At 38.6% G+C, this 27,906-nt stretch overlaps 1 protein-coding gene across 1 annotated transcript in view; it reads right to left on the bottom strand.

Moving 5' to 3' along the window:
- Positions 1-490: 490 nt before the first annotated feature.
- Positions 491-27,906, bottom strand: part of ASCC3 (activating signal cointegrator 1 complex subunit 3) — a 290,851-nt gene continuing 263,435 nt past the window's right edge. The window contains exons 37-42 of the mRNA XM_082481072.1: positions 24,986-25,210; positions 10,972-11,123; positions 10,308-10,458; positions 4,390-4,596; positions 1,237-1,412; positions 491-1,137 (exon numbers count right to left, since the gene is read on the bottom strand). Of these exons, the coding sequence (XP_082337198.1) occupies positions 990-1,137; positions 1,237-1,412; positions 4,390-4,596; positions 10,308-10,458; positions 10,972-11,123; positions 24,986-25,210 (1,059 nt within the window). The 3' untranslated portion in view covers positions 491-989. The remainder of the gene's footprint in view (positions 1,138-1,236; positions 1,413-4,389; positions 4,597-10,307; positions 10,459-10,971; positions 11,124-24,985; positions 25,211-27,906) is intronic.

Below are 27,906 nucleotides of genomic sequence, written 5' to 3'. Positions count from 1 at the left end.
TGTTTTTGCACTATGTTGCCTCCAAGTACTCGCTCAGCATTCTGAATCCCCTTCAGGTTGAGAAGAGGACTGACCTCACGCCGTATAAACTTAGGTAAGCAGTCTCATCAGTCTGTTGTGCAGAAGATAGATGCTGCTACCTTCTTCCTTCAGACTTATGTTTTGTTGACAGAAGTGCCTCCATGGGACTACCCCTGAGTTGAGCATCTCTTAGATACTTCCCATTGTCTGGCAGAACTCTTCCTTGCTCATCAAGCCATCTGTTGTAAATCCTGTTTTTGGAGCCTCACTCTCCCTTATTTATGGAACGTAGTCGCCCACTTTAGCACTGAACCCTAGAACATGACATCCAATTTTATGTGACTTAGTCCTTCAAAATTCTGGAAAAAACACTAAAGAAACTGTAAATATGTAATATATATGTATAGTGTATATATATGTACGTACATATATAGAGGAGGATTTTGTTACTATATATCTCATATTTTACACTGAAAAATCTAATGCAAAACATTCTTATGGACATATTTTATTAAACATGAAATATAACACATCCATCAGTATTTTCAGCAATTCTTTGATCAAATTTTGTACTCTGCCCTATAAATTAAAAAAGTTGACTATTTAAACTACATTAATATATAGGCTACAGAACACTTTTCAAAATGAAAACTATAGCCCTAAATTTGCGCAAATTACAGCATCTTCTGTCTTTTATTTTGATGTGTCAAAATTCCATTAACAATATGACTTCTGAAAGAAGAAAGATGAAACAAGAAAAGACAAATCTTCATAAAGGAGTAAGGCCACTGTGGCTAACTCTGTGTTACCAGAGTCAATACAGTAGTCACTTTCAATCACTTTCAATTTTCTAGTCGTCTTGAGGTTTGAAGTTGGTTCCACTAAGGCAAACGCATTTTTGTATGTCCAGAACGACCAGATGTCTTCGCTGCAAGACCAGTTCTTTTGAATGGACTTTTCAGGTCACCTTACTTCAGAGCCAGGTGACTCATAGCATCGCATACCTCTGTGGTGCCTTGTGCTGACGTACTAGCTGGTATGATGTTCAGGTAAATATCGTACTGTTGGTCCATGCCAAGGTAACTGTCACTCATGAGATACAATGTGTAGATACACCTAAAATGTAAAGAGCAGAACCATTAGTTTGGAAAGTAGGTCTTGACTACCCGGAAAAAATAAATCATTAAGAGAACTTAATTTGCAAATTTGTCATACTTTCCAGGAGTTTCTGGAGTATAAAAAGCGACAGAAACAGTATTTCGATTTCTGATATATCCAGTTCTCTTCAGGGCGATGAGTTCTTTTTTATCTACTTCTCCCAGTATCAAAAACCATCCTTCATCTTTAGCTTTAGGGAATCGAGGAGCTGCTGCTTTACTGTCTTGCTTTCCCTGTTGGGGAGAGGAAACAGCTTAGTAAAACTAGAAATCACTTTTCCTAAATGCCTTTCTTCCTTGAGTGAAAACCACCTCATCATGAATTGTTACAAAGACTATAATTTAGCCAGACTAAAATATTTTTGTTATTTCTTTCCAGATAAGGGCTTTAAAAAAAAAAAAAAATCACAGTCCACTAAGAAAAACTCAGAATATGAAATGCTATTCCACTTAGAATCAGAGAATCATAGAACTGTCTAGGTTGGAAGAGACCCTTGGGATCATCGAGTCCAACCATCTACCCTACTCTACAAAGTTCTCCCCTACACCATATCCCCCAACACCACATCTAAACGTCTCTTAAACACATCCAGGGATGGTGACTCAACCACCTCCCTGGGCAGTCTATTCCAATGCCCGACCACTCTTTCTGTGAAAAATTCTTTCCTAATGTTCAGTCTAAACCTACCCTGTTGGAGCTTGAAGCCATTCCCTCTTGTTCTGTCATTAATTACCTGTGAGAAGAGACCAGCACCAACCTCTCTACAGTGTCCTTTCAAATAGTTGTAGACAGTGATGAGGTCTCCTCTCAGCCTCCTCCTCCTCAAACTAAACAGTCCCAGCTCCTTCAATTGCTCTTCATATGATTTGTTTGCTAGGCCCTTCACCAGTTTCGTTGCCCTCCACTGCACTCGCTCCAGCACCTCGATATCTCTCTTGTATTGAGGTGCCCAAAACTGGACACAATACTCAAGGTGTGGCCTCACCAGTGCTGAGTACAGGGGCAAAATCACCTCCCTACTTCTGCTGGCCACGCTATTTCTAATACAAGCCAGGATGCTGTTGGCTTTCTTGGCCACCTGGGCACACTGCCGGCTCATATTCAGCTGCCTGTCAATTAGAACCCCCAGGTCTCTTTCTGCCGGGCAGCTTTCCAGCCACACTTCCCCAAGCCTGTAGCGCTGCATGGGGTTACTGTGGCCCAAGCACAGAACCTGGCACTTGCCCTTGTTGAAACTCATACCATTGATGTTGGCCCAATGATCCAATCTATCCAAGTCCCTCTGTAGAGCTTCCCTATCCTCCTGGGAATCAACACTCCTGCTTAACTTGGTGTCATCTGCAAACTTGCTGATGATACACCCTATCTCCTTATCAAGATCATCAATAAAGATGTTAAACAGAAATGGCCCCAACACTGAGCCCTGTGGCACACCACTTGTGACCGGCCGCCAGCTGGATTTAAATCCATTGAGCACTTATTTTGTAAGCTATTAAAACTTGAGTGGAAATTCTGTTCCTTTTTTTCTAATTTCATTTAATAATATTCCAAATACTATTCTCTGCAGAAGAGTTAATTGTAAACCTAGTGCCTTTAAATAAAGCTAAACAATAGTGTTCAAGATTAATATAAAGGCAAAAACAGCACTTGAAATCTTTATTTGAGGTTGATATAGCAAAAGGAAAGATTATTTCAGTGATTCTTTAAGACAGTGACTTTACTACTGAAAGCTGAAGATATAATGACGCACACGCAATCAGCATTCATTTCGTGTTCTGTAGATGGAAAGGTTTTACTGAAGATTTATACAGAAGAAAAAGCACCATCATAGCAATGACGCTTCAGAAACAGTTTGATCCAGCTGTTTCTTACAAAAGAGGGATCAAATTCTAGGAGAGGTTTATAAAACAGTGATCGCTGCGTGAAATGCTCCTGCTCCCTTCTTTTCTGTGGCTTCTGGTTAGGAAAAGTCTGTGTCAGTAACTGGCAGAGCAAACAGAATGACTTATGGAGGAGCTTTGACCCTTCTTCCTTCCTACAAATGAGACAGTCTCCCCTTGAAGCTATGGTGAACCTGCTGTAGTCAGGACAAGTAGTATTTTGGGAAAGAAGAATACTTTTCAAATATAATTCTTTAACAACAGAACATATTTATCTTCGTTATTAGTTTTATCAAAATGACATTGTCTTAAGAGTCTCAGAACTAACATCCCAAACTGTTCTCCGCTTATATCTTGAACTCTTCTTTGTATCTCAACAAAAATGCTGGTAATTATCATCCTTAGTTGTTTGAAATTTTAGAGAAATTAATGAGCAAAATTATAATCATGGTGGTCGATATGCCGCTTATGGTATGCAAATGAAAAAAAAAGCATTTGTAAGCAAGCGATAGCTACAGTTTCGGCAGTGCCTCATTTGAATGCAGGAGGTCTTAGCTCTTCCAAGAGCTGACAAACAGGCACAGTGAGTTACTGCTGCTACGGGCAGAGCAGCCAGAAACCTGTGCAGCTGCTGGTGTTTCTGGCTGGGCACAGGGGGACTTGCTGAGGGCCCAGCGAGGTGACCAGCCCACGAGGAAATGGGATGTGCTTTAACTGGGCAAAGGGGTGAGACTGAAATTCAGGTGTGGAAAAGAATTGTAGGTAAAAGTTGTTCTAGGAGCTGTTCAAAAAAGCTTCACGGGCAAAATATGAGGAAAACATCCTCAGTAAAGGCTTGAGGATGTGTTATGGGTAGAAACGTATTAATAGGTATGGTTCTGGTATGCAGTTAGGGGGTAGATGGGAATGTAATAGGGGAGCTTATAAACTGGTTTGGGGAAGCAGGAGATGCAAGAGTACGAGCAGTAGGAGTTTGGAGGTGGCGAGTACTTAAATATCGCCTGTGAAGTTATCGTCTCTACTGTCACTGCTTATAGTACCCAAACAAATGAACTTCATGAGTTTCTGGTTTGTAAAAAATAATGAGAGAATTTTTTTCATTGACTCAAATTCGTCTAGGCTTTTACCTTAAGAGTCTATTTCCTATCCTATTGCAACCTGAAAAACCATTTGCTTCATTACTAACAAAGAAAAGGCTTTGGAAGTGTTCACAATTTACATAATACTTAAACCATAAACCCCCCTGTTATGCTGTATAAAGCACTATTGATAATGTAAATGGATTATTGGAAACTTGTGCACTTGGGAAGGAAATGACAAATTAATCTACCTGATACCCCATCTGGGTTCTCTGCAGATTTATTTGGAGCACATACTCTTGATCAGCGTGTAATTTGATCCATCTTTTGTCGTCTCGTGTGTCTGTTGTCAAAGCAGGAACAGGCACTTCGTTCTGTGGCTGAACTGGGTCATCCCAACAGCCCTTAATGCTCAAGCTGACGTTTAGAATTGGCAAACGGCACAAGAAATTCCAAGCCTGTAGAAAAAACAGATCCCTGTGGATTACAAGACAACCTATACAATCATTGTCACTGTAACAATAACAATTCAATGAGCAGTCTACATATTTGTTCTATAATATTTTGTTATGTATTAGAATATCCTATATGATCCTATGACTCTCAATCATAAGCAAAAGATACTTTTCATTAACCTCTTACTCTACTTTCTTCTAAGCAAATAAAACAAATGTGAAACTCCTCAAGCACATTACATGTGCCTCGCTAAGATTACCTATGTCTGAACACAGGAAAAATTCCTTACCACTCCTGATTAAAGTATTTTTTCCCTATAAGCCACTTAAAAACTAGTATAATTAAGTTTTAAATTAAACTTCCTTAGCATAATCCATAAAGAACAAGTCACTGCAGTGCTAATTAGCAATGGGCAAACCTCAGAGAGTTCAGAGGATCAGTTCAGATAATTAACCAAAAGTTCAACTGCATATCCAAAGTTATCCCTCGTTTTTTTTAAGGCTTTCTTGCATCGATCTTAACAAACCCTCCTTCTTACAGTCCTCCTGAGGAATCTGAAATCTCTGTGGTTTCTCATGAACTGCAACAGGCCCTCAACTTTCTCTCATCCTTGTACAAAGAACTGTTGTTACAGGCGTACAGTTTGTGTCACTGAACATGACACACTCTTCAACCTTCAGGAGGCATCCTGAAAATGCAGCCCTATGGATCTCATTTTGGGCTCCATCAGACAAGGAAAAGCAGTTCTGAGAAGCTGGGGCAAAAATGGAGGGGAGTAATGCAGGTTTTCATTTAGTAAAAAGAAAACAAGCATGTTCGCTCAATGAAACTTGTTGAGAAGAAGAAATGGAAAAATGGGCTGTGGAATGGAGGCAGTGATTTGTGGCCTCGCTATGGCTGAAAAAGATAGATGAGGCTGGCACTGGAAGAAAAACAAACAAAAACCCAAGACCCATCCTCTGCCCTTGCCCTCTTTCCCCTCCACCCCCAAAACAAAATAGGGATTCGCACTTCACCCATGTTTTCAAACGACACATGTGAAAAGCTAGAGGGTGGGAAGGAGAAGGAAAAAAGAATATTGATCTTGGTAAAGAGCCAGCAGATGTCAAAATGGGAACTTGTGGGAATGAAGAGGGTAGCCATAGTCACATGGGCAATACTGGCATGGAACAGAAATGTTTTATCTGGAAAAAGACTATATTTTATTTTTCATGTATTGGTTTGGCCATCTTGTGTTTCAACAAAATCTATTTTCATTTAGATTGTGGTTGATGTGTCTCTGATTACTTTTTCTCTGCTGGAAAGCATAGAGCCCTAATAAAAGCTCAGTTTGTTTTTGGAGACATCATTGCCATGATTTATGCTGACAGTAATGGTACGTATTAATACATAAGTAGGGATACAGCAGCCAGGGTAAGCAGACCTAAGATTGCACTGCCGTAGGAAAAGGTGGTGCCGTCCCCCTCTCCAACATCCGCCTGGCCAGCTAGCCGTTTCCCCCTCCATCCCCGAAACGTTGGCACTACCATGCTGTGATTGTGGCAGCTAGATGGATCAGCTTGCTAATCATTTTGGTGATAGCATGAACTTAGATCAGCTTAAAGCTGATGGTGGAAGCATATCCTCTAATCCTGTGAGTACTCTGAAGAAGCATGAACCTCCAGTGCCACTGAAAGAAGTGGTCCAGCCTCCTCCCCCGCTGGCACAAGCATTCACGAAGCCACTTGGCTACAGGCCATTTTGACTGTCAGTGTGAGGGTTGATATGATCCCTCCTCCCCTCGTCCCCAGATGCTTTTTCCCACCTCCTCGCCTGAACCATCCACAGCGTTTGTGCAGCTGTGCCGGGAGCTAGGTCAGGAGAGGTGAAAATGGCACAGGGAGGGCAGGACTGCCCATTTCGGCTGCAGTGCGGACTTAGGTTGGATTAAAATGGCTGCATTACCAGAGCCTGGCTGAACTAAATGAGAAGACTGATTTAGGCTAAAACTAATCTTTCTCTCTCTCTTCCCTTCTCTGTGTGCTGCATGAACAGCTGTGTCCGTTCAATGGAGAAGGTGGGGAGGGCCAGCTGTGCGCGCTCAGGAACTCCAGTGTAAAAGCAGGGGACAGCAATGAATTGCACTGATGTTCTTAATGCTGCCTTAGCTAAGAAAGGGCAGGAAAATTATAACTGAAAATAAACAGCTAGAGCATTAAGGGAAAAGATACCCCTCTTTGTCCCAACTCTGAAAGGCAAAAAGGGGGAAAAAAGACAGCACCTTGAAGGAGAAAAAACACCACTGTCGCTCTTAATTAATTAGCTGTTGCCACGATTTTGCTACATTTAACACACAGGACGCTACTAAAATCACCTCCAGCAGCTCACACTGGATCAGACAACTTCAGTAGTAATGCCTTAGCTGGCACAGGTTCTTCTGTTTAATGTAAAGTTTTTAAGACAAAGCTCACTGTAGGAACTGTACAGACCTTCTGTGGGAGACTCTCTGTGCACCAAAGCAGTGTACTTCTGCTGTGTTCAGTACAGGCACCCTAATACACACCAATCTGGTGACCATGCCTTTGGTTGTACTTGAGATATCAATAATTTACCTGGAAAACTTTTATGTGTACTATCTCAGAGGACAAGACTTGTTACAATTATGTTTAGTGACGTTACCCGTGGCTCTGTTGAAGACTATGATTTGGTCTGGTTTACACAGCGCAACCCCAACATATTCTATTTGTCAAAGGCTGTCATGTCCTCATGTAGCTTTTACAGTTCAAACAAAGTAACTCTGAGTAAGTTTCTAATTAGATAAGAAAGTAGTTGTAATATGTCATTCTCCAGGCCTCGTGTATTTGAAAGTTAAAGGCAAAGTTAGTACTGCTTGATCCGTATGGACAGCAGGCTGCCTTTTTAGCATCCATGCAACATGGGGAAGATGAAGAAATGCTTTTCTTACTGAGGAAGAGAGTCAACTAGTAGCAGCTGAAAATGAAAAAGAAGATTATAGGAACACAGATACTTCCAGAGTAGAAACACCTAATACTACAGCAGGGATAATATATTTTTTTTTTCAATCTTGAAGATTCTTTTTTCTCTTTCAATAATATAAATATCAGCTTAATATTTAAAAGATGCCTAATGCCTAAGTGATAGAAACTGAAAAACATTTGTTAAAGAAATATGATTCAGAATGAATCACTGAAACAAAGATGGAGCTTAGGCCAAAGATCAGAGTTACAGTCTAATTAGTTTTTGAATTTAGGTTGTCAGCTTTTAAAGCCTCGCTGACTTTCAGTGAGGTTTAGGATTATAACTAACTTTTGGAAAATTAAACTCAGGCTCCCACGTCACTTAGGTATTTCTTGACAATTTTACTAAGTTTTTTGATGTACGGGATGACATAAGCATGTATCATCTCCTTTTAAATATATCGACATATATAGCATATATATACACTACACATATATTTACCTACAAACCCCATAGGTTCAAATCATAATCACACAAGAAATTCTTCATGAACCTTTGATAACATCATTAGCATTTTTGCCAATAATCTGTCTCCCCAGGACTTAGCCTAATATTCCAAATCCATGAGCAGCTTCAAGAGCTGCTATTTAAAAATTAATTACCAATCTGCTTAAAAGACATTTTCTTCTTTGTAAATGTGAAATTTCTTCCTTTTCCCGTCTGCCTCAAATTTATCTAAAGCTCAAGCTGGTTTTACCAGTTTCATGCTAGTAAGAGGTTTAAGGCATAGGTTCAATATACTGTGAGCTAGAAGTAGAAGGTTTGTTTGGAAAAGGATGTTTTTGGCAATTTAGTGGGGTACTTACCACTTTATTTGACTTTGTTCAGGTCTGGTGCCAGAACGCTTGGCTTAAACTCTGTAATCTTATATTCTTTCATTACAGAAAATATATCCTAAAGTTGCGTTATTTATTGAAGAATTTTTCTCTTGGTTGGCCCCTGTCTAAGTGTGCATTGAAGGACTTTACATACGAAGGCACTCAACAGGCAGTCTCAATACGAATTTTAATTCTCTACAAGGTATTACAATAGTTTTTTTTTTTTTTTTCCTGAAAAAAATGCCATAAAGCATATAAAATGTTGGTATAAATATTTCACGTTTGCAATGACCTGTATAATACAGTCATGGCTTTGCTATACCAAATATGGCCATTCCCAGCTCACGGAAATGAAACTTTCCCCTTATATGATGTTAAGGCATTATGTTTTTCCCTCTTTCTATGCATCTGTATTTACAAACATAGACATATAGAGGCATAGAGTCATTCACAGTGTGAACATACACACCACATACACACAAGCTATTTTTGAAGAAACTGCTAAGACATTTCAATACCAGCCAAACATATTTATCTGAGGATTAATCTTCATCTATTGAATCAGACGAGAACACTGCCATGCATACAATTATTTAATTAGCAGCCAAATCCTCTGCCAGTCAGCAGCCGTTCCAGGCATACTGATGGGGCAGTAGATGCAAATCTCACAGTAGTACTGCTTTTTCTCATTACTACTGCAATTAGCACTTAAATTGATGCTTTAAACATACTAATTTCTGGAATAATTCAGGATTTGTATGTTACCTGGGATCGCCTCACTGCAGAGACGACACCAGATTGCTACGCAAATTGAAGCACTTTTGAGCCAAATAACCATCATCATATCAGACAGAGCCAATTTGCATTTGCTTTTAAAGATAACAGAATGGCAATTTATGCAAATAAATTAAGTAAGTTTACTTCTGAGTTCTCCCTGAACTAATTATAACAATGTTCTAATTTTTTATCACATCTGAAAGTTGGACTGAAATCAATGTGTATTATGTTAGAAATCTGTTGTTAAAGGAAGCCTTATTTTGATGTCAATACATTTTCTTAATTCAAAATTTTAATGTTAATTTAGTTACAAATGCAGATGCCTGTCATAGACATTTAAGTACTTTTCTTCTTGTTTGCATACCAGTAAAAGGTTTAACTGAAGCTGAACAGTCAAACACAGGACATATTGCTGTCCTTTTAAATATTCAAATAAAAAGTATTTGAAGTATGGCTTTTGAAGTTTTCATCTTTCGTACATTTATTTGAAATCAATAGGCTTAGCACGTGATGAACACTATGGAATAAAGCTGCCCTTTGCTGAAAATGGCTTGAAAACCAAACTGAAAATAAGACTTCAGCAGCCTCAACATTTTGAGATAGTAATTTTTTCTTCCCCCTGTGAGGTGCGGAAATTTCATCTGCTTTTTCTGTTTCAAATAGAAAATGAGTGCTGGATCTTTTGCTAAGGGTATTGTCAGAAGAAAATGCTGTTTGACAGACCACTTCAGAAACCAGCTATGATGACATTTGCAATGCATGTATTCCTAGCGCATAGCTGGCTCTGAAAAGGTGGATAACACTGAGCAGATTGAATGACCTAGAGAAGCGTCTTTAGAGCGAAGAGATGTGGTAATATCAGCCATAAACCAGAGTCTGTTACTGGTTAGCAGGGAATAAGTGAAAATAATACGAAGAAAACAGGCAGAGAAGAAACGCTGTAAAGCTAGCAGTACCTCGAAATTAGAGCAATGAATGTGTTGCACTTTATATGGATCATCACATGACATTTGCTGAACTGAAGTGAAGACAGCGTTTCTTTTCCCAACTGCTCTTCCTTTCCAATCACATTGACAATGACCTCGGATAGAAAGTATTACCTGTGAAATGTGTGCTGTCTGCAATTCACTCTCCACGATGGAAGCAAAAACATTCTCTTTTCCTTCGCAGGCAGCCATTAGTTCAGGAAGACACTCGATGGGTCCTCGGTAACCTCCAGGCACGCTCTTCCTTTTGCCTTGGCTCCACTTCCTGATACAGACAGCAAAACATATGCCCAGGGAGGGAAAGCAAACATTTGTTTTCAGTTGCTCTGGTGGTAAAACTTGATACTGGTTTCTGTTATTAATTGCTGGTCATTTATTTTTCGGGTAGCATGAATTACTGCATCATCTAGGCGTCTATAGAACTCAGCATTATCTACGATCTTAAGATGGATACTAATGTATTTTCATAATGGATTAAAATAAAGAGATGATTAATATACAGAGTTAGAGGTTTTAGGACTTGGAACCCTTCCAGTGATCTCTTGTTAATTTGTCTGGAATCATGGTTCTCAAAATAATTTCTGGGGGTTAATTGATCAATGAATATTTGAAAACAGAAACAGAAACTCCATTTGGGAAAGCATCACTGTGAAAGAATGAGTTCTGCTTCTGGTGCATTAACGAACATTCTCGGGCACAACAATGACACTCAAACACAATCAGCAGTCAGAGGTGGAATGAAACTGCAGACGTGCAAATGCTTAGAAGAATTACATACCCAAAAAGGTAAAGGTGTTGTAGCTCTATATTGGGCAAAGTAAGCAGGGAAGAGTCATGTATCCATCTACCCTGAACCACCATCTGCACCAGATTGGTTATATTCAGAGCAGTCACCAACCAGCCGTGATGTGCTGCAACATCCAGCATTGCCTAATATAAAAAAAAAAAAGAAGAAAACCAAATGTATATAAAAAGACAAGTATAATTGTGTACCTGGTTCATACAAGTAAAAGCATTTATTGATGTTTAACATACAGGAATTTCTAGGACTTCAATACAGGAATTTTTCAACCTCTACTGACGGCAGTAGGCACCTTTTGAATTAACCTTGAAAAAAGATGGATTAAATCCTGCATCGTCATAATCTTCAACTCTTACCCTTGAAAAGGTAATTTACACCATGGTTTTGGGGGTGAGAGCAGAAGGTGGGATCTTTTCCTTACAAATAATCTCTCTTTTACATAATCCAACTCAGAATGAAAGGAATAAATCTCAAAAGTTTACCATAAAGAGAGAAGTTACAATTAACTGCAGTATTGGTTTGTATTTTGATGACAGCTTTGCCAGAATTGCATATCTATTAAAAAATCCTTGAACTATTTAAGAACAACAACAACATATTTACATTTGATCAAAAATTAATACTGAAGCCACTTACCAGTAGCAGTTGTTATTCCCATTTTACCCTAAGGACTTAAAAAATCTCTTGAATTGGACTAGATAACAACTCTAAAATTTATCTTAATGAGCATTTTTGAGGTTTTGTTTGACACCGACACCTAACTTGAAATCTTGAAGAAAGACTACAAAATAGCTAGTAGTTTACCTAAAGTGAGTAAGAGCAGTCAGAAATAACATGGATTTCACCCTTGGCGTTGTAAACAGTTGATTGTCTTGAGACAATCTTTCCTGAATCTGAAAATCTTTCCCAAGGTACATAAAAAACCCAAGCAAACAAAAAAAACCCCTTATCTATCCAGCTACACATCACGTTTCAAAGTGTTACCGATCATCCTGCCTTCCGTGTCTGGTGAGTTGCTGTTCCATTTCTACTTACTGTGTTTTAGACAATACAAGTAAAAGGTATACTGTAAGTATCATAGAATCATCGAATCGCTGAGGTTGGAAGGGACCTTTAAGATCATCAAGTCCAACCATTAACCTACCGTGACAAAAACACTTCTAAACTGTCCCCAAGTACCACATCTACCCTTTTTTTAAACAGCTCCAGGGAAGGAGAATCCACCACCTCCCTGGGCAGCCTATTCCGATGTTTAATAATCCTTTCAGTGAAAAAAATTTTCCTAATGTCCAGTCTAAACCTTCCCTGACATAACTTGAACCCATTTCCTCTCACCCTGTCACTTGTCACCAGGGAGAAGAGGTCAGCCCTCACCTCTCTACAACCTCCTCTCAGGTACTTGTAGAGGGTGATAAGGTCTCCCGTCAGCCTCCTCTTCTCCAGGCTAAACAACCCCAGTTGCCTCGGTCATTCCTCATAAGATTTGTCCTCCAGACCCCTCACCAGCTTTGTAGCCCTTCTCTGGACACGCTCCAACACCTCAATGTCCTTCTTGTAGTGAGGGGCCCAAAACTGAACGCAGTACTCGAGGTGAGGTCTCACCAGTGCAGAGCACAGGGGGAAATCACTAGCATAAAGATCTCAATCTGCAAAATTTATTATGGATTGCGCATTGCGAGTGGACCTACTGCCATGAAAAAATTGCCATTTTGCGAGTGGACCTACTGCCATTAAAAAATTAAATTCTGTTTGGTTAGTCTGAAAGAGAATTTAAGAGTTCTTCCAAAGGAGAAAGGATCAAACATGAGCTTTTGGTTTCAACGTATTTTTTTTTAATAGTAAATGCTGTTATTTGAATATATATTTTTCACCCTCTCTAGAGTACATTAAAACAATTATTATGATTTATAGAAGCATTTCAGCTGGTGAAGAAAATTATGCTATGTTAGTTGTCTTGCTTATTTTGTTAATACCATTACAATCACAATAAAGTGTGGGTCTTCATGTTACAACACTCTAATTCAGTAGAAAGCATGTATTTAAAAGTGGTGTGCCATGTAGGAAATTTAGAATTTGATTAGAATACTAGAAAATGTTTTTTAAGAAAGCAAGGAAAGAATCTTGTATACTGAACAGTTTCAACACTTCTTTAAATTCCATCTTCTTGATAGTAGGAGAGCTGTAGGTTAGGACTAGGCTTAAGATATTTCCACGGGTTTTTCTTTTAAATACAAATGATATTGTTTGATACTTCCTTAGACAGCAGATACCTCCATCATTTTAACTTATTTTCCAGCCACTAGTGTAATGAGGAGAACCTGTCTATGTAAGTCTTTACATTTAATCAAATGTTTTACAGACAAACAAAAGGCAGCATTTACTTAAGGCAAACTAAACAGTGAAATCTTCTTTAAACAAAGGAGTTGTTTACATACCCAGAGCTATTTCAATTAAATTACACTGATTCTAGAGAAATACTGAGTTTAAAGACACAAGTTAGTTTCAGTCCTGGCCAGTCACACAGTTTATTTTAGCAGTTTACAATGCAATTTCAACAGGTTTTATTCCAGATCAGGGTGATAAGATCAGTGACACTTAGAAAAATATTTGAAGTGTTACCCTGTATTACACAAACGTTGTCTCATTTCTCATGAATTTGGATAAAGTGCCTTTCAGCTAATAAAGATCTAGATTTAACATTTAACTCGTCTTTTTTGAAGGAAGAGCCATAGCACCCTGAAACACCCTAATAACATTCCTAGTGACCCTAGAAATAGTACCTCACGGCACAACGTTAATGGTTTTCTTCTCTCTTTTCACTTGGCTTGCCAAGGTGATTCCCAGGTAGGATTCTTTTTACCCAACAGAAAATAAAATTATGTTAGAAGTCACGTTTGAAAGGAGCAGTTTCATGGCCTGTAGATTCGTGTGTTGGTTCATACGATTTTTAGTCAGATAAAGAGGGAATTGTTCTCAGCATATATCAGAGTGAAGTCCATCTTTTAAACTTAGAGGGCGAGTCGCTCTTTACCCGCTTCCACATTTTAAAATATACTGAAGCCTCCACGTATGGTGCAGTTCACGTCTCTGTGCGTGTTGCTCAGACAGTATGGTATCTCTCGTCTATTCTACACTACCTGATTCTTGTTCTTTCCTTTCTGCTGTTCTCACATAGTCTGAAACATCATGTTCCTCAATGACGAGACTGCTGTGTATACGTGAAGAATAATGGCTGCATAGGTTATCCTGTCTTTTCTATGAGCAGCAAGAAGAATACAGTAAGTTGTATTTTTAGTCAGCATGAAACAGTGGTATTTTCATAAAATGCTTCTCAGGATATATGCATGACACTGTTTACATTGTTTTCTTTCTTTCTGTCTTTCTTTTTTTTTTTTTTTTTAAATCTATTCCCCTACCCCCACCCCTTTTAACAGAGGTTTGAAAAGGGGAAAAGGAAGAGAGAAGACGTAAGAGAAAGATAAATCTAAAACAAGCTATAGACTGAAATTAACTGGAGGATCCTTTCAACCTAGAAAATCTCCTAGAAATTGATAGAGGCCTACAGATAGATATCCCGTAGGGAGTGAGGAAAGCCTGTGTGTGTGAGACTCTGTGTTCCACATTGTTATAATGAATCCACATGGCAAATCCTCTTTTCCTCCTTATTTTCTGCTTCTTCACCCATAGAATTTATTCACAGCATCTCTATCTGGACGTGAAATCCAAGACAGTGACATTGTGAAAAAGTCAGAACAATGGTAAAGTTGGCTTGTTTCATCTGCTGCCTTGGAAACCCGCACACGTTTCATTTTCCGCTAAGTGTAAAACACACAGATGCTCGATACTTAAATGGTTATTGAAATTCCTATAAATACTCAAGGTAACAAATTGAGTCATTCCCCTATCTCCAAATTAGCTATATAAAATGTAGCAACTAAATAAAGACAATAATATAAAAGACAAGAAAAAATGATAAGTATCTAATATTTATGTTATCTCATGAATAGCATTTAGTCTCTCTCCAGTTGCTGCTTGTTTGGTCTGTTGTTAACTACAAACCAGCATGATTTTTTTTTTTCTAGAAATTTGTGGCTTCTTAACTTTAACTCTTATTTGGCAAAGAAGTCGTTTCTAAATATGTTATAGGTGATAAGATTGGAACAGATTAAGAATATTTTTCTAAACTGAGAAACAGCACAAATTCATTATCTGCCTTTCTAGCCTCAGAATTTCCTGCCAACACAGGGTAATTTCATCATAGAGAAAAAATTAAGAGAAGAGGACAGTAAGTGCAAGAAACGAAACAACAAAACTATAAAGATGCTTTTACCTACAGAAAAAACATACAAATATTTTATGGTAAACCAACAAGTTAAAAAAAAAAGCCCCAAGCCCACCACTTTTTAACCTGAAATAGAAAAGATGGGGTAAATAGAGGAGCCAAGGGAAATATTGCTGATTATAATGAAACATATGTTTACTGTCATCTTATTTGGGCCTCTTCCTGTACTTAGGAGAATAAAAGCAGAGGCCTATACTGAGATGGATTTTAATGAAAGAATCAGGCATTAGCTTTTAAGCCTTTCAAGTGTCATACTTGGACCACCACAAAGTAATAATAGCAATTAGTGACACATCCTTTCACATTTTGTCTGTCATTATCAAAAATAGCTTGGCTTGTATCAACATGGGAAGCAACAAGCTTCCATGGCAGGGGCAGGACAAAAATGCTGATGCTCAATAACTGGTTGATGTGGGTGTACCTGTCAGGTATGGCAAAATTTTTCATTTTGGTGATATTCAGAATTGAATGTCAAAATGTTTGGATCAAAATCTTGCTATTTCTTTCTTCTTTCCAGAAGTGCGTTAATACGAAACCCTCAGCATCTATTATCAGGTTTCCATCATGTTATTTTCAGGAGCAGTGGTTGGTTATCCTTAAGTACTGAATTATTTAAACTGATCAAATTGTACCTTTCTCGTCTAACGTGAAGCTGAGATTTTACAGTCTGTCTCTTTTTTAGCCAAAGTTACTACCCATGATTGGAATTTAAATTATGGTTTATAATTCTCTACCTCGAGGGGAAGCAAAGATGGAGGCAGGATGTGGGAGAGGCGAGTGTGTGGCATACTCACTGATTAGCAAAACATTGTTAGCAAAACACACCGACAGCAAAACATTGCTCTTCTCTGACGTTTTTTTAAGCCCTCTGAGTATGTGCTCAAAATAACAGATAATAAATTGTTCCATAATGAACATATCCACCCCACTCACCTCCCCATCCGTTTAGGAGTTTTGTCTAGCAATTGAAATATCTTTTATTTTAGAAATTCTTTAGAAAGTTTTAACACTGCTTTTGGTAGTACTTTCACATACTTCATTTGAAAGCCAGATATTCTGGATCGCTCTTGTACGACTGGGTAGGTGGCAGGGGAACAGAGACTGTACAACTAGCAGAATTTCTGATCTACTCAAATGACTTAAACAGCTTTTTCCTTTAAGATAAGTTACTGAAGTGTTAAAATGAAACAGCTTGCATCTTATTAACAGAGACTGCATACTGCTTGGAATAATTTCTTCTTCCGTTTGAAGTCACCTGTCATATAACTCTGAATAAACTAAGCATTTCTACTGAAATACTGTGAATGTAATTTTAAACGTAAATATAAATGTCTGTATTTTGTAACTAAATAATATTTAAGGAAAGCGGCAACGAAGCTAAATGAACAACGATAACTGCTCTGGATACAGAGGCTAACTAAGGAGACCGAGGTAATGTAAGAAGTGCCACTGTGGCTGAGAATTACATCTGTGCCTACAGTGGTGCCATTGGTGGTAATGACTTGGCGGACGGGGGCTGAAGCTTCAGGACTACTCACGGTGAGCTCCGTGGCTCAAATTTCTCCACTCTTAAAAGATTAATTTTGTATTTTGTATCAGTGCTTCACAAACTATTACACTTTCTTGAGCGCCTTCCTTCGGGAAATGGAAGGTAGGTACACGAATGTATACAGCCCTCCATGCAGAACGACATTCACCTTAGACTTGAAAGTTTAGCCAAACAAATACAAGTCTTATTCTGCAGTGATGCTTTGAGGAAGGAAGGAAACAATAATTTAAAAGAAATAAACCGTGTAAGACTACTGTTACTGCACAGTTACATCAAAAAGCGGAGTTAAGGCTGGTTGGGTTTTGTACCTGAAGTTATTGCTTATAGTATTCCAATATCAGATAATCAAAATATCCCCACTCTTGTCTTTGCTGCATGTTAATTCAAGTTCTGTTGTCTAGGACTAGACTTCAGTTAGAAATACCAGTTTAAATTCATAGATCTATTAAAATAATTAGAATGGTGTCTAATTACAGCTGTTTAGGACTACAGAGTTTATATGAGAAATATTTATAGATAATAATATGGATAAGTGTATGCATTTTACCCATTTTCCTGAAAACTATGAATTCATAATAATAATTAATCTTTTTTGCACATGCTTCTAAATGTAGGAAGCCTTCCAGTATGTAATATTATATTATGATCCACATGTGACTTGAGATCATACTAATAGAAGTAAAATATTTTTCCAGATGTTAAAGCATGCCATGCACTATAAGTTTCATGTTTTTATATAAATCATGATTACGATGCTTCAATTATATACTCCAGAAACAACAACTGACTTGAAAAGTTGGAATTTCTTTGAAGAAGTCTTACAGAGGGTTTTAAGGTCACTACCTTTTGTATGTTATATATTGGTAAAACAGGTATCTGCAGAAACTTTGCATTTCAGAGATCTAGTCAAAGATTACTTGTTAGAAATGTATTAATTTGGAGAGGGGGAGGAGCTTGTTCAGATCAATTAAATCAGACTCATACAGCTGTATCCCCGTTGTACTTTATCAGAGATATAGTGAATAAGATGTAATTAATCCTATTCAGGAGGCACTCCTTTTATACTGCCCTCTGCATCCCCCCTCCCTTCAATTTTTGCAAGCATATTCAGCTCCCTCTTCCATATGCTCTGCTACCCCCTGTGAGAGACTAATTCTTCATTCTCTCATCATCATAAAGGTCTCACTGATGTATGCAAATTACGACCTTCCTAGCTGCTTTGTAAGATTCCTATCCCTGTATTCATCCTTTAGCCTCCATAGTAACATTATTAGTACGATCAGAACCAGGGAAAGGACAAATCACTTACTGTCTACATTTAGTGGAGTGCAACCCTTGGGTGCTTACTGATTTTTTTTTTTTTTTTTTTTAAGTATTACAGAGAGAAAAGCAGCTATGGAATGTGATACCAGCAATGTAAACTTGATAGGGCATAACCCAACACATTCAGAATTTGTTGAGTCCCAATAGCCAATTTATTTTCAAATTAGTAATCAATAAATTCATATTCTCTACTGTGCTAGTGATCTGTAAATACCACAAAATGTTTCTGAGAACAATCTCTTGGCAAGAAATCCCAGTTTCCTAAACATAAACAATGCCATAAAGATGGCATTTGTTCCAAATCTTACACAAATCTACCAAACTCATGAAAACTATACAGCATCTTTCCCATAATAAATCTGCCCTCTTTAGAGTTTAAAGTCAGTTTCAAAGTAGCAATGTAATATTTTGTCAATAATTAAAAAATTTTGAGTGCATTCACAAGAATCCTTTTCAACAGCAACAGTTATTCCCAGTAACTTTCTCCTGAACTTTTAGCCCCATAAGGTTAGCATTCAGGAAGCTCAGCTGCTGTCTAACAAACTTAATTAATCAAAAAGTCATTTCCGAGCTGTAACTATGAGTAAAAGTGCTTCAAGTGTGCTAGCAAGCCTACAAGTTAATCAAAATGCTAATGCAGTACAAATTAAAGTTGTGATTAACATTTCACAGTAGCTGCTTAAGTGAATTGATCACACAAATGGGTTAAGCATTACTCATTTCCTCCAGCCCCAACTGGGAAAAGGTTTGTCATGGGTGGGGGAGGGATTATATATAAGCAGCACCAAATGATCATTAAACTGTCACCAAGATGCTTCCATACACCAGTTCACCAATTATCCACAGCAAGCGAAAACCCCAACACCACTGCCGCAAAGGTAACCCTCCCTTCTCCCCCATATATACCTATAAAACACAAGCAGGCAGCAAGTAATTCCACCTCAGCAATTCCCGTGTCCGGGGACTTTCACTACAAAGTTAGTATCTATAAATACGCATTACTGTCCAGCATATGCGCTACAAGTTTTTTGATTATTCTATTATTTCCACCCTCCTAATGTGGAATAATAGCCATCCAACCATGAAAGCAGCCAATATTTAAGTAAAATTGCGAACACGGTGCTATCACTGGACTATCGCCGCATACACAAAGAATACGTGTAGTAGCTAAAGAGATACGGCCTCTGCTCTTCACTTGCTTCTGAATAATCTTCTGCATTCTCAAGTTAATTTGATTCTCTTCCCTTCCTTCAGTAAAGCTGCCCATTTATTTATAGTTGCCAACGCACCCATTAAACAAAACAATTATCTCTTTCCCCGGGTACTTCTGGACAAATCTCACATACACAACTGTAAAATAGACCATTCCTGTAATTCCCACCACCTTGCAGCAAGTAATTGGCACACCCGTACTAACAACAGACAACATATGAACTCAAAACACACTTAGGATCTTCAAGAACTTCTTCATTTCCTCATGGGCAGGAAAACAAATGATCCAAGGGATACGGCTCCCCAAGTCAATAGTTTCAGTGGCTGTTAGGAGCTAAGGAGGTTCGGGGAGGATGGGAAGTCCAGAGCTGAGGGACAGCTGGATCGATGGGCTGAGACCAACTGTATGAGGTTCAACAAGGCCAAGTGCCGGGTCCTGCACTTGGGCCACAACAACCCCATGCAGTGCTACAGGCTTGGGGAAGAGTGGCTGGAAAGCTGCCCAGCAGAAAAGGACCTGGGGGTGTTGGTCGACAGCCAGTTGAACATGGGCCAGCTGTGTGCCCAGGTGGCCAAGAAGGCCAATGGCATCCTGGCCTGCATCAGAAATCGTGTAGCCAGCAGAACCAGAGAAGTGATTGTCCCACTGTACTCAGCACTGGTGAGGCCCCACCTTGAGTACGGTGTTCAATTTTGTGTGCTGCATATAAGAAGGACATTGAGGTGCTGGAGTGGGTCCAGAGAAGGGCAACGAAGCTGGTGAAGGGTCTTGAGAATAAGTCTTATGAGGAGAGGCTGAGGGACTTGGGGTTGTTTAGTCTGAAGAAAAGGAGGCTGAGGGGAGACCTTATTGCTCTGTACAACTACCTGAAAGGAGGGTGCAGAGAGGTGGGGGTTGGTCTCTTCTCACAAGTTACAACCGATAGGACAAGAGGAAATGACGTCAAGTTGTGCCAGGGGAGGTTTAGGTTAGACATTAGGAAAAACTTCTACACTGAAAGGGTTATCAAAAGCTGGAACAGGCTGCCCAGGGAAGCGGTTGACTCGCCATCCTTGGATGTATTTAAAAGCCATCTGGATATGGTGCTCAGGGACATGGTTTAGAAGTGGGCCTGGTAGAGTTAGAGTTGGTCTTGATGATCTTAAAGGTCTTTTCCAGCCATAATGATCCTATGATTCTCATTCTTTTAGTCCAGGAACTGCAGCTCCGGCACCTCTGCTGTTTGCAGCTGTGCTGATACTGTCGGAAAGTACCTTTTGTGTGAGGAGCAGTAGATACAGCTCCCACCACCAGCCAGAACAATCTGCAGTTTAGTAGAGTAAGCATTTAGTATGTAAGCTAGCTCTTAAAGGACAGCTGAATCGGGCAGCATATTTGTGCAATATTTGATGGCCATGTACCACAAAGATGATTCTCGTAAGCAGAACTGTAGCAAAAATTGCAATTTAAATTACCAGAAACAACTTATTTAACTATTTTAGAACGGGTAAAGCGGTGTTATGTACACCATTGTCCAGCTAAGAAAATGCAGTGCTTAACGCAAAGAGTTTTTTATTTCCTGTCAAAATTAGATTCTCTGGAGGAGTAAAATGACGGGGAAGGGCTGGCCACGAGTGACGGCGTCACAAGGTTCTCATTTCTCGTGCAAACTAGTCTTTACTCTGCAGTTTGGAATCTGACTTCATGTCCATCTTCTCAGTGCACAGGTACCCTGCTGAGATGCGTTTAACACATCCATAGGTAAACACTTCTCAAAGGTTAAGGCTGAGCTCCATGGCAGTTCTGCTCCTGGCAATATTAAAATATTTTATCAACGATTACACTACAAGTGGAGGCTTGTGGCCAATCCCAATGCAAAGCCAGCAACTGTCACATTATTGCCTAGAAGAGACTGCCCTGCTGAATCCGAGACTGATGGTATTACTGCCTCAATTATCCATTTCAATTAATGCAAATATATGCGATAGTCTTAGAACAGCAGAGTAAGAACTGATCGCTGAATACACAGTCACAAAATATAAGGCTTGACAAAAGAAGTAAAAAAGAGATTAGATTTAGTCTGTTTCACACATTCTTAAATCAGAGGTAGGAAAAAAGGTGGGGTATTGTCTTTACAATAATAATTATATTCTATAAAAATATTGGACAAATCATTTCATTAGAATTTTTATTCTTTGATGTTCTTCTGCAAGAAGTGTTTGATTTTGAGCAGCTACTGGAGTGCTCAGCACCATCTTGCTGACACCTCTATCTTTTCTTAGTAAAAATAACGCAGACAGAGTACTAGGCTTGAAGATAATATGTACTCTCCTGTAATTGTATTAAAGGTAACAGAGGCAAATAAAAATTAAATGACTTGCCCAAGATGACATAGGAAGTCATGGAAGCTTTTCTGAGCCATGGGAACCTTCTGTGCTTTATCTACGAGAGCCTGTCACTGATAAAAAAACTTGTTATGTTTTGAACTGCGCTTTTCAATGTAGAGCAGCGACATTCCTTCAGTCTAGCCAATGCCTCAGTGGCCATTCGTTACGGAGATGGGTGTGGGAGCAAATACGCATCCACTTTCCAGAAGGTTACATATTGCTATTCCCCATATTTCTGCAGTAAAAGGGAAAACATTCTGAATTTCATACTGGGTAAATAGATATTAAATTTTATCTTGCTATGATGAACTCCATCTATACCTAACAAATGCTACCTATAGAAAAACTGAAACGGAAGGTATTTCTTCCATTTTCTATGTTAACAGTTACATTCCTTTATTGAGCCAGCAGCACGACTCCTCAAATTCTTTTAAATGCTCATGACTTCTGTCTTTCATCATGAGTATAGAAGAACAGAATTATAATATAAACCCAATTTTTATTAGAAAAGAGTGGAATCTTACCGGAAATCCATCAGCTGCATCTATCTGATGTTGTTAACATAGTTTTCCGACTGACCATTAACACTGCTCAGCCTAAAACCATGAGCGATGAAAGAGGACGTTGGAGGAACGGGTGGGAGGCCACAACGGGTGGGATGCAAAAAGAACCATGGGAGAGAAGGCTGATTCAGGTGAAAGACAGCACAGAAGAGTGCAGAAGTTTAATAGCCTGTGATGGAAAGAGGCTTGCTTACGTACTGTGGCTAGGGATGGCAAATCTGACCTGCAGGGGACCTGGGATGGAGGCCTGCTGTACCTACCGAGATACAACTGCTTGTAAAAGCTCTTTGAAAAGATCCTGCTTTCTTCTAACAGAAAAGCAGCGCTGATATGGAAAGTCTGTCATTCACATAGCCGCCGGCAAAAATAACAGTTTATGTTCAGGTCACAGTTTGAAGGTTAGCTGTATAACCTTAACAACTAAAGTACTTTGTAAGTAAATAAACAAGAGTTCAACATTACTTAAAACCCAGTTCCTGTCTCGGTGCTGAATTTTACGTTTGGTGGTGTGCGAGCGTGTGTTCATACACACAGAGACCATCACCCACTGAATGTGTTTATCAATGGATCCTTCTATGGTTCAGTTCCTTTTCTCACAACTAACATCTTTTTTTCCACCTCTGTTGACCCAGAGTTCAGCAGCAGGTCAGTGCTAAGGAAAAAGGTAACAACCAGTATTGAAAGTGTAACCCTGTCTATTGCTTAGATTCTGGGAACTTTAACCTCCGTTTGGAAAGCGTGACTAATAAGATGGAACAAATATTCTCCCAAGAGATGTAAACCATGCACCAACTTCAAAATACAAAAATGCTTGCATGTTTTTGCCTTTTTTTTTTTTTTAAACTTTTTTTCCCCCCCTTTTTTTAGGTGACTGTGTATGTAACATTCTGTAGACTGAAGTGTGAAGGCACAGCACAGAATGGTATTCTTCTGAACTCTACTTCAGTTTAAAGAAACTGTTGAATATTTTAGGGATTTTCTTCTGAGTGATTGTTGTTTCTGAAACATCTATTATGCAGTAACAGGATCAAAAAATACATTTCTGAGCATAGCGGGATAAATATTGAGCAAAATTACTGAAAAGAATCTTTAATTTACATTTTTTCCCAAATATGTAATTAACCCCCCAAATGCTAATTCCACAAACGTGTAAATGAACTTTAAGTATGTGATCCCTTTGAAACAAAGATGCGTTTTCTCACCTAAGCAAGTGACATTGTTCCCTGTTAATAACTGAGTATTATGAATAATAACTATTCATACATTGAAGCTTTCAGCAGCACGATTTTGTGGATTTGAAATATTTGGAGTAGACTTGCATTCAAGCACTGTTGGTTGCCAAGCTTAAGACTGTGTAACAATAAAATCTGTGGTATTATTTGCTCCTTACTTTCCTTTCTTAATTTTAGTTTTGCTTTGTTCGATATTAGTATCACAAGCTTGCAGGTTTTGCTAGTATAAGGCTGAGACCCACCCAAATCACTGGACGTTGAATTGCCCATGGTATTTTGTCTGTCTAGAGCGTCAATTAATAATTTCTTATAGGGTGGTTTTACAAACTGGTAGGCTTGACACAATGATGTTTGCAGTTACTGTATTGCCAACAGGCTTCAAACAAGATCAAAGTTCTGATAACCGACATGTAGATCACTGACGATATTAAAATTTGAGCAAACAGAAAACATAGGAAGAAAGAACTACTGTCCCTATTTTACAGATGTGGAACTGAGGAAGATAAAAAGAATAGTTGGTTGAAGGACGCCTGATCTTCAAGAACCTGTGAATGAGTCCTTGTCCAGTTCTGCTAAAGAGAATATGATTCCTTTCCAGTAGAATCAGAGGGGCGTATGTTCTCTGGGTCGACGAGAGCTCACCCTTCCTGCTGTAACTGTAACTGCTTTTCAGATATGGCAGCACTTTATTCCAAACTCAAATTGCTGCTTTAAAATTCTTTTGAGGCACGCAGCTGTGCATGTGATCACTTGTTACCAGTACTCTCCGTGGTCAGTTTAGTTTCTGTGGGTTGCGACTGCAGTACAAGGGCAAAAGTCACAAGCTTCCAGACTGCGTTTAAAATCTTGTTTAAAAGCACGCTCTTTGAGTCTGTGCTAATTAGGAAATAGATGAGGTATCTTTTCACAAGCTAGAGAAAACCCCTCCCTGTATCTCGTCCCAAATCACATTTCAAAGCGTGTTTTATTTATGCTTGGCAATGACTACAGCACTTTTGGGTGCTATAAAAATAAAAGTACCCATGAGAGACAGGTTCTTGGGGGTCAGCATAACAATCTGCAGGGAGCACACCCATGCAGGAATGACTTACATGCAACATTCCACGATATGGAGATAGAAAGCTGTTGGATATGAAAGAAGAGGTGAGCCCTGTGGCAGCGGGTGCCTCCAACCAGGGTACCACAGTCTCTCACCGTAAGTTTGTTTACCTCCAGTTCGGTGAAGTGGGCATCTTTATGCGCATCTAGCTCCTCCCTAAACAAAGTGGTATCACACCGTGTAGTACCAGTTCTCCACAAGACTGCAAGAAATCTTCAGATTTTTCTATATTCAAAATATTACCACACGCTAACAATAAAGAGTAAAACAACAGGAGTTAAATATTGAAATGTCTTACGATACCTGACATATTCTAATTGCTTGGTCCAGCACTGTCTTTGTATCAGTTGCATAATCCGGACAAGGCAGCATGGCATGACTGAAGTGGGCTTGCAGCAGGAGGTGTGTTTTTGTGTGTGAACTGTCAAACGAATGGGGATTGACTTCAATCGGAAGATGTTTTGCCAGTTCACTGTTCATCTGATCTTCATTGTGTCTCACAGGCAGATCTGTGTACTCATCAGCATTCTTTAAAAAAAAAAATATAAAAAATTAACCATTGTAATTGACTTCACAATAATTATTATTCCTTCCTGAGACATTAAACGTTTATGCACTTAATTTACTACAGTTAGATTTCATTGTTAAAATAACAGCATTTTAATGTTTAGGAAGCGTACTTATTTATCAAAATCACGTTTGTGGGAAAACAATAGCTAGTAAAATATTCACAAATATTCACACAATTACAGGTTTTAAAGTTTTTTTTTCACGTAGTTGATTTTAACATTAGAGAAGAAGAAAATAAAAACAGTGAAATAAATACATTCCTTGGATAGACTGGGTATTTGAGATGACCTTCTATAGATATCCTACCCTGGCTGGCTCACAGAAACACTGTAAGGTTAGATAGAAAGAAGTCACATTTTCAATTTTCAGGGTTTCTACTTTTTGTATTCAAAACACAGTGGGTTTGAAATAGTTCTGGTAAGGTTATTTTAAAATATATTTTCAATGTGTCTAAGCCGCAGATGATCAGCGATCAAAGCAGAAAGCCAAATTGTAAGTTGGTGCTGAAAACTCTCCTCTGTGCTCCAGAGTGGGACTAATACCATTCACGCCAAAACGAAAGCTGTCTAAGAACTTTCTCACCGTCGCAACAAGGAGCTGCACACCAACAAGTAATCTAAATGTAGTTATGAGTAGCAACATCCTTGGGGCTGAGAGGAACAGGTTCTAGTACCCAGAACAGAGATGTTCATTCTCCCGCCAGGAAAATCCAGTGTCTCCGAATGAAAGAAAATTCAACAGAAGCATCCTAAGAACGCCAATTTTGGCTGAAGAGTCTGTTCTGTGACTTAATTGGTCTTTTTTCTTTTTCCTCCACAAAATCCTCTTGTGCACGTATGCATACATATTCTTGTTTGGAACGAGAATGATCTTTCTAAAGTATAAAACTTGCAAGTAAAGTAAAAGTTTTATACGTGATATCTTTTCCATCTGTAATTTAAGTGAGTGTATTCCTTTTGTCATAAAATAAAACGTCATTTGGGTAGCCCGAAGGGCAATGTCTTCCGAGCTATGGGCTTAGCAGAAACCATTAAATGAAAGTGTTCAGGGTTTTATATTCCTCTTAAACTATAGAGTTGATATTATGCATTTTAGTCTTCAATCTCCAGTCCGACTTCCTGCAAATCCATATTAATGAAATATTCACAACGGTAACCAATGCAGAGTGAGGTAAAGAAAAATGGCAATTTTAGAACACCTAATAGAACTACTGAATTGACTTGCAAAGTACCGTATCCACTCATTAATATCCTAACACACAGAACCTTTTTTGACAACTCCTAAAAACGGTTATATAGCTGTTTTTCACCCCCTTGGAAACTGACAGCACAAAATTTTCTATCATCTTCTTTAACAGCACAACGAATCTACACTTAAACTGTGATATAAATGTAACAGGAAAGATAGGTATTAGGCAATTTCAGATTTGGAAAGAAAATCAGAATATCATTAATTTATTTCATATCTCAACAGCAGATTAGAAGTGAAGACTGACTAAAGACAACGGCTGCTTAATCCTGGCTGTCTCTGCTAGATCTCTTGTGAAAACTGTGGTCATTTATTCTCTGAACCTAAGGTCACAATCTTTTTAAGCCCTATAGAAGGCTGCATGTTTGCTTCACTCTTTTTATTTAACTGGCTTCTCCTTCAAAGATATTTTAAAGAATATTTACCGAGGAGATTTTTTACTTAGTTTTGCTTTGCAGTTTAAAGTAGCAGAAAGAAAAAGGATCAGCCAAGTCACTCCAGACCAATTGGTACTCCTGAAAACGCGTTTTCCCTAATTCTTCCCCAGCACATGTTTTATTTACCTCCAAAACACTCCTCTTATTTTAAACAACTTGCCTACTTAATTTCCTGTTTGTGATCATTGACTGTAAGTAAGTGAGGTTCATTTTCTTATCTGCATCATGTAGGTAATTAAAGGAAATTGAGAATGGGTAGTGAAGCTTTTATACAACTGAGAATGAAGCTGAATGGAGGGCACCGAGGTCAGCAGAGTCCATTATATTTTTATGTGAGAGGCCAGTATGTCTGCCCTGTCCTTGTTTGCTTAGTGTAGGCTGGACAGACTACTAACTGCAAATCTGTTTCTCTGATTTGCCCAGCTGTCCTTGAATAAAGACATCTTCCATTGCAAAATGTTAAATGACAGTGATTGACAACTCTGTGATGAACTCTGCTTGTAACCCCCTGCTACTGTTTTCAGGTTGCACAAGAAAAGACAGAATAAAGAAACATCCTTTGTAATCACCTCAAATGGGCCCTGCTGTTCACTCAATATTTTTTCATTTTAGTCTTCCTTTTCATTGTGAATCTCAATCTGTTCTGCAAAGGCTATAGCTTCAACTATTCCACACTGTATATAATACATATTATTTTAGTACGCTGTATCTGAATGCTGTTCTTACTTCCATGGGTGAGGAAACAGATCAAATTACGCATCAATCATTAATCTTCATTCTAAAGTCAAGAAACTTAATACAAACCTTATATTTAAACCACAAAGCACTGCTGTAGATTTTTCACTTTCCCTTTTTATTCTGTTCAATCGGGACTATTGCAGCCCATGTGCGAATAATATGTTTACAAGCACCTACACAGTTCAGCATAGCTTGGAGTATACCGGTAGATAACTAGGAATTTTAGCTATG

Source organism: Vanellus vanellus (assembly GCF_965231255.1).
Source record: "Vanellus vanellus genome assembly, chromosome: 3".
Classification (NCBI taxonomy): domain Eukaryota; kingdom Metazoa; phylum Chordata; class Aves; order Charadriiformes; family Charadriidae; genus Vanellus; species Vanellus vanellus.
The sequence above is the reverse complement of the archived record's forward strand: the minus strand, read 5'-3'. Positions and strand labels throughout refer to the sequence as shown.